Source organism: Lactuca saligna, chromosome 1, assembly GCF_052625555.1.
Source record: "Lactuca saligna cultivar CGN05327 chromosome 1, ASM5262555v1, whole genome shotgun sequence".
Lineage (NCBI taxonomy): Eukaryota > Viridiplantae > Streptophyta > Magnoliopsida > Asterales > Asteraceae > Lactuca > Lactuca saligna.
In genome coordinates this window covers 67,602,038-67,610,193 of record NC_136417.1, presented here as the reverse complement: position 1 = coordinate 67,610,193, position 8,156 = coordinate 67,602,038, and the positions used below count along the sequence as shown (strand labels likewise).

Genomic DNA, 8,156 nt, shown 5'->3' with positions numbered 1-8,156 from the left:
GAACTTTTAGTTAAATTATCCCTTTGTAATATGTGAAGCATAAGGTACGCTTTCTAAACATAATTGCATAGTTTTCAAAACAATACATGAACATAACATATTAGTCAAATTATAATAGGTATAGTTTGGGAAATTCATTACCGTTTTTACAAATTAAAACTTCGTACAAAGTCAAACACATAAACTATGACAGATTTAGTCTATCCATTACTACGTACATAAAACTAGAGTATCTTGCTAAATAATTATTTTGCGTATAATTATTTATACTATACACCGTTACAAATGATTTTGAACTCGAGAACAACCAAACCGCACGTAAACTAGTTAATACATGATTGTGAGACCTATCTTCGTTATGCTCCTCGGGGTACCAGTAAATCCTCACATTTAGTATAATCATAGTCTCCTAGAGGGAGAGTGTGAAATTTGTGAATAGATCTACTCGGGACCGACAATCCCACACTTGCACTGTTAGCTACAGTTAGGCGGGCATGCCCGAGGTGACAAATTTTGTAATCGTACGACGCCTGAAAAAACGTCAAGGAGGTCATCAGTCATATTAGCATGGTTATACGAAGTCACAATAGTATAACTAACCTTTGTTTACGGGAATTTTTTCTTCAATAGTTTTATTTTAAGTAATAAAACTACCTCACTTATTGGCAATAGCTAGGGTTTTTCGATAGAACGTACCTCATTTACTGGTAGTAGCCAGGGTTTTCGATAAAACGTACCTTACTTACTGGCGGTAGCCAAGGTTTTCAAACGTAACCTACCTTACTTACTGGCGGTAGCCAGGGTTGTCAAACATAATACATTCTTCTTACTGGTGATTGACCAGGGTTTCGATACAAACGACATTTTACTTATAATGAAAATAAATCATTTGTACAAATTCAGTGACTAGTTTTCAATACAAAAACATGTTTATGAACTCACCAACTTTATGCTGATACGTTTTCAAAAGCTCTTGTATTCTCAGGACAACAATAGACAAGTATCATTCCCAACTTTTGGAGAAGACGGAGCATTTTGAAGTCTCGTCTTTATTTTTTTGCTACTTTTGATGTATACAAACTATGTTTTCAAAGAGATGTAACTATTCATATTGTAATGTAATGGTTGTGTTTAGTTTAATTGCTATGGCACGATTCTTGTGATACTACGCATGAAGTCGCCAGCCCCCGGATATTTCCGCCGTCCGTTCTGACGGTTCGGGGGTGTGACAGACCTCTACATGGTCTTTCCTTAAGGTCCATTCAATTATTCTAGTCCAAACTCTTGGTATTCCCATGGCCCAATATCACATAACTATCAAGGCCCAGTTATGGCCCATTTATGGCTCGGTTTTCCAAATTGGGCCCAAGTCCCTTACATGGGCCTTACCCTAAAGCCCATCCAGATATGTTAGTCTATTCTCTTATACTTGGAAAGTCCATTAATAGTCCAATCTCCAAAGCCCAATAGAAAGGCCCAACTCAAGGCCCAAGCGATATTAGGGTTAAGTGTTCCTATTTAACCCATTAAGGGTTTAATCCATTAAGTCTATTATTGCGTTAGGTTAGTTTACCAATGATTATAATCCCATATTGTAAGTTTAACAATTAATATCTTAGGTTTATTAAGTAATTCCCGAGCAGTCTCGATCAATCCCAAAATTAGGGTTTTCCAAACCCTAATTTGGGTTTTCAACCCAAATATTTGCCCATTTATCAAATGGTTGGGCTTTTAGGTAATTAGGGATTTACTGGGCCCATAAGGCCCACTATAGTTTCATCAAGCCCATTAGGGTTTCAAACATCCCAACGAGTCCAAAAATGCAAACGAGGTACACCGCCACCCAACACGGCGGCTGGTGGCGGCAGCCACCACCCTACGGTGGTGGTTTAGACTTTTCTTTCATTATTCCCATACGAATTACAATGTAATTTACAATAATATCTAAAAAACACATACACTCACTCATAAAATAATACACACACAACCATCCCTTGTGGTGGCCGATGGTGGTTCATGGTGGCAACCACCACCTCATGGTGGTGGTGAATTTTCCAGCCAAACAGACTACACACACAACACAAACTACAACAGAGAAAGACACCGACACAAACTTGAAGCAGCAGCTTACTTGAACCCGCGTGAAACATAAACACGACGGCCCTTCGGGGTGGTAAACGGAGGAACAACATCGGCGGTCAGTGGCAACAACCTCATTATCGGTGGCAACCACCATGGCCGACTTCCATGGTGGTTATTCACGCCTTCCGTTCGACAGAACCCACTCACACAGAGACCAACACAACATGACATCACACACCCCATGCTGAATCATCCTCGCAGCGGCGTGTGGCGTCTAGATGACCTGGCAGCATCGGAACAGTCGTCGAAGCGACACTGGCGACGTGGCAGCAACACAGAACGGAGAAGAGAGAAGAGAAAGCGCGATTCTTCACTAAGAGCAGTAACATCGATTGTCACTGGCGTTTTTCTTCCATTCCGACCGTGGTCTTCATCTTCAACGGTAGTGGCACAACGATGATGTTGCTCGGCAACGACACAGCCCAATGGTGACAACGACAGCGAGCCGGACGACGCCTCGGGGTAAAAAGGAACGATCAATGGAGGAAATAGCAACAACAACCTCAAAGTTGGCCTTCAATCCCGTCATCAGAGTGGTAATGGCGATCATTCGGTGGCTTCCGGCTTCACTAGAAGAGGTGGCGGTGGTTGAAAGTGAGAGGGATGGTAGCAGACGGATGGAGGGGGTATAAGGGTGGTGAAGTTGGCGGCTAGGAAAAATGAATCTAGCGTTAGGGTTTACCGGGGATGCGAATGCTATATACTCGTCCCTTTCAAACTTCGAACCATAGTGATAGGAATAGTCCCTCCTCCTCTATTTTTCTTTCAAAACAAACCCTTAATTTACCCTTTAACCCCTTGCTCCCATAATTCTTTTCAATATACGCCCAACAGTTAAAAAAACAACCCCTTCTCTACAAATTATTCTCAATTAAGATCCATAATTTACCATTTCTACCCTGGCTTCAAGAATCCTTCTTAGAATAAGTCCGACATTTACTCTTTAACCCTCGGAAATCAAAAGTATAACATTTGGCACCCCGAAACCAACACCCCACTAATTATTATTCGGTTTGGACAATAATAATATATATAAAATATAGAAGAATTACTTCTCGGGGCTCCAGGTTTATTATTTAATTATCTTATTATAAACGGGATGTTACATATATGTTGACCGTTTTCAAAATAACTTGTATTCTCAAGTAACCGTTAAGTAGGAGAACTTTCAAGTATAGGAAAATAAAAGAATTCACAAGCCATCATGAACAAGTTTGGCTAACTATGATTTTTCAAAATAACAATAACCATTTATAATATATATTTATATTTATTTTATATAACTTACCCTATAAATTAACTTGAAATTGTCTTAATATCAACCTCAAGTTTTGTAATATCGAACCAAGCAAAGGGTTCAAATATTGACCAGCAATCGGCTACAAAACCTTTTAGGGTTTCCTCACTCGATTTACCGATACCTCCCTCCTAAATATCACAAGAAAATCCATACTCCCTCATCTTCACTCCTCCACTGCGGCCACCGTCGACTGTTAAACCCTAGCTCTCATTCCACAATGATTTGTTCAAGTAACGTCTCTCTCTTCCTACATCGTTTTCTATACATCATTAGTTATTTAGTTTCTGTTGACCTGATCTGTTTTACTTTTTGCTGTTCTATGCTACTTCCACAGTTTCCGGCGAGGTGCCGGAAGAACCTGTTGTTTCTAAGTCATCCGGACTACTTTTCGAGAAGCGATTGATCGAAAGACACATACTGGTGAGTTCACTTTCTTTGCTAGGGTTTATCTTCTTACTTATCGTGGATTTTCCTTTAGTTTTATTCCGGCGTTACCTAAAATTCAAGAAATTACAGAAGTTTGAGAGTAATTATAGCACAACAACAACACCATTCATACCAAAATATAACTACAAATCGACTTTCGATGGGTACATCTTTGTCGACAGAGTGTGACTTTTATGGAATATAGTAGAATTTATGATAAACACTTCAAATAGGGTTAAATTGCAAAAGAAACCATACCAAGTGTAACTACTGTCTTTATACTGGTTCTAATATGTATTTGACTTTATTGATTTTGATTAGGACTATGGAAAATGTCCAGTGACTGGGGAAACCCTAACTACGGATGATCTTGTTCCAATAAAAACTGGCAAGGTTTGCATTTTGTAAACTTCTGTTGCTTAATCTTATATTTCCACAATTTACATCTCAATCTTTACATGTTGAAGCTTATAACTTTTCTGAAAAATGCATGCAGATAGTGAAACCTAGACCAGTGCAGGCAGCAAGTATTCCTGGAATGCTTGGAATGTTTCAGAATGTATGTGTTCTACCTTGTTCTATTAACAATCTTGTTCTTAATCATCTGAATGAAGGCTCTAAACTTACCTCTCATACGTTTACTACTCCTTTTACTTCAGGAATGGGATGCTTTGGTGTTATCTGCTTTTGCATCAGAGCAACAATTACATACAACAAGGCAAGAGCTTAGTCATTGTTTATACCAGGTACCACAAACAACTTACTTGTTCACAATTTCAAACCTTGTTTTATCTTTCGATGTTCAAACTGTTCATGTTTATATTATTTCTGTAATGTCAGCATGATTCAGCATGTCGGGTGATTGCAAGATTAAAGAAAGAACTTGATGAAGCAAGGACAATGTTGTCAAGTTTAGAAAGACAAGCACCAATGCCAACATCAACAGCAGTCGCATCGAATGCTTATGCTATAAGCAATGGGAAAAGAGGTTCTTGTTTTCTGTTCTTCATTCAGAGGTCTCTAAATCTTTCTTGATTTTGTTCTTTTGTGACTTATTTTTTGGTTTTAACAGCTGCTACTGAGGATGATGAGTTTGGTCCTGATGGTAAGAAATTCCGCCCTGGAATTTCTTCCAGTATCATAACCGAATTAACAGACTGCAATGCTGCACTTTCACAGCAAAGGAAGAAAAGACAGGTATCATGGATTTCGAAAGAACTAGAATTCAAGATTCCATTCCATGGCTTGTTTGATTTTTGCATTCCAACCCAATTGGAATTCAAGATTCCATTGTATGGCATGTTTGTTTGCCAAATGGAAACAAGTTGACATTTTTAAAAACTGAAATATCATTTTTTGCATTTTTCTTTCTTCAGATTCCTCCCACATTGGTTCCATTGGATGCTATTGAGAGGTATACACAGCTCAACAGTTACCCTCTTCACAAAACAAACAAAGCTGGAATTTTATCTATTGACATCCATCAATCAAAGGTACATATTTGTAATTCCACATTCATTCTTGATCTTTTTATTTTGGGCTTTTAAGAAAGATCTGTTTTGCACATCTCAGGATCTTATTGCTACTGGTGGAGTTGATATGAATGCTGTAGTCTTTAATCGATCTTCAGGGGAAATTGTATCCACACTCAGTGGCCACTCCAAGAAGGTGTTTTTCACTATTTGGTAAAACAAGTAATTTTGATTTCATGTTTTTATGTTTCTACCTTTTTTTTTAAACTTTTATTATCATTTTTTTAGGTCACAAGCGTCAAGTTTGTGTCTGATGGTGAGTTGGTTGTTACTGGTTCAGCTGATAAAGTAAGTTCAATCTTTTTTTTTTTTTTTTTTTTTTTTTTTTTTTTTTTTTATATATATAATATATATTCACATTATAATAAATAAATTTTGCATTGAAGTTAAAGTCAATTTTTTTTATTTATATGCAGACAGTAAGGGTGTGGCAAGGGTCTGAAAGTGGAAACTATGATTGTAAGCATGTCTTAAAGGATCATACAGCTGAGGTAATTAATTATTATTTTAATTATATCTTTTTACTTAAAAGCAACAATAATAAATTTTATTTATTTTTCTTATTGTTTAACAGGTGCAAGCTGTAACTGTTCATGCTACAAATAACTACTTTGTAACAGCTTCTTTAGACAATTCCTGGTGCTTCTATGAGCTTTCATCTGGTTTATGCCTTGCACAGGTTTTTATTATTATTTTTTTTACATAAAGAAAATATCTTTCTAATGTTTTTGGAGTTTTCAATTTACTTTTATTATTAAATTTTGTATATTAATTTGAAGGTTGAGGATTCATCTGTATCTGAGGGCTACACATCTGCAGCTTTTCATCCTGATGGTCTAATTCTAGGAACTGGTACTTCTGGATCAATTGTTAAAATCTGGGATGTGAAGAGTCAGGTAAAATTCCAAAACTGCCCCTGGTTTGTTGTTTTTCTGTATCTTATATCGTTTTTTTTTTTTTTTGTTTGTAGGCAAATGTTGCAAGGTTTGATGGGCATGTTGGGGCAGTTACTGCAATCTCATTTTCAGAAAACGGTTACTTTCTTGCTGTAAGTGATTCTTGAAAAGGCACTATTTACAAAAATGGTCCATATACTTTTTGAATTTTACAGTTTATAGTCCAAAATCGAAACTTCAATAAGTCTTATTTTTTTTTTTAGACTGCTGCTCAAGATGGTGTTAAGCTGTGGGATCTTCGTAAACTGAGAAACTTCAGGACTTTTACTCCTTATGATGAGAACACTCCAACACAATCTGGTATGAAAAAATTTTACCATTTTGCCCCTATGTCATTTTCCTCTTTCAAACATGTCCAACAAAAAAAACCCACAAATCAAAATAAATCTCCATAGTGGAAGTTGTTTGTTATTAGATTTCAAAACTTAAGTTTGGTTTTGAAAGGGTAAATCGGTCATTTTATAAAGTGTCTGTTGACATTGTAATGTTTTTTTTTTTTTTTTTCTTAACAGTGGAATTTGATCATAGTGGAAGTTACTTGGCAATAGGAGGTTCAGACATAAGGTAGTACTTTACTTACATGTTGGATGATTATTATTATTATTTATATCTGATGAAAGGGAAAAGGGTATTTTGGTCATTTTAAAATACTGTATGTGTATGTGTGTACTTACTTACTATACAGGGTTTATCAAGTTGCGAATGTGAAGTCAGAATGGAACTGTATCAAAACATTCCCTGATTTGTCGGGCACAGGTTTCCTTGGATCTTTTTTTTTTTTTTTTTTTATTTAAAAATATTAATATTGGGGGGTTTATTTTTAAATGTAAAATGGAAATGAAATGGCAGGTAAGATAAATAGTGTAAAATTTGGAGCTGATGCAAAATACATAGCGGTTGGGTCAATGGATAGAAACCTTCGGTTGTTTGGTTTGCCTGGAGAAGAAAAAGACGCTGCTGCAATGGAAGCCGAGTCTTGAAAACAAAAAACTTAATGCTTGTTGTTTTGTTTATCTAAGTGGGGTCATTTTGTATTTTATTCAGGTGTAGCATTTTAAATATGTCTCTGGATTTTTTTTTTTTTTAATTTAATGAGACAGATTATTTGTGTTTAGAATTTTCAACTCATGTAAGAATTGAGTTTTATATGCAAAACGGAGGCCTTTTTTTTTTTTTAAACAGGATTTAACTTGATGATGAACTTCAAGTGTTTAATTTGTAGAATGTTTTTGGCCCTTTAACCTCCCGGCTTATTTAATTTTAGTTAATTATTTGTATGATTATTAGCTTGTACTTTAATATTGTTGCATGTGTTGTTATTAATCCAATAAAAATAAAATAATTATTTGTATGATTATAGCTTATAGTTTAGTATTGTTCCCCTCCTTTTTGCTTTTTCAACTCCTGGATGCTTAATGACAATTTTGATCAAATTTTCAACCAAGCTTGGTCATCATTTTCTGGCTATGGTCTTTCTGATATGTTTCTCCCTTGCAAAGCTAAAACACCTTAAAGCTGCAATCAAAACCTGGAGAGCAAATGAATAGATAAAGGAGAATATGGAATTGGACACTCTTAAAAAGGAGTTAAATAGACTTGATCTGGAAGCTGAATCATGTTTCTTAACGGATCAAGAGATGGCAACTTATAGAATGGGAAAACAAAGACTAAGGGAGATCACGAAGTTAAAAAAATGGATTTGCAACCAAAGTCCAGGGTTAAATGGCTAGTTGATGGAGACGAAAACTCATGCTTCTTTCATGGAATCCTTAAGAATCCAAGTGGAAGTGAGAAAGTGCT

General features: G+C 36.1%; 1 protein-coding gene across 1 annotated transcript; it reads left to right on the top strand.

Annotated features, from left to right (window-relative positions):
- Nucleotides 1-3,476: 3,476 nt before the first annotated feature.
- Nucleotides 3,477-7,535, top strand: LOC145039155 (pre-mRNA-processing factor 19-like). The gene is made up of 18 exons (XM_078987267.1): nt 3,477-3,672; nt 3,777-3,862; nt 4,190-4,261; nt 4,365-4,427; nt 4,528-4,614; nt 4,709-4,856; nt 4,941-5,065; nt 5,245-5,361; nt 5,441-5,536; nt 5,629-5,688; nt 5,817-5,891; nt 5,975-6,079; nt 6,180-6,296; nt 6,371-6,448; nt 6,560-6,656; nt 6,869-6,920; nt 7,042-7,112; nt 7,206-7,535. The coding sequence occupies exons 1-18, from the start codon at nt 3,660-3,662 to the stop codon at nt 7,334-7,336; spliced, it is 1,593 nt and encodes a 530-aa protein (XP_078843393.1). The 5' UTR covers nt 3,477-3,659; the 3' UTR covers nt 7,337-7,535.
- Nucleotides 7,536-8,156: the final 621 nt, after the last annotated feature.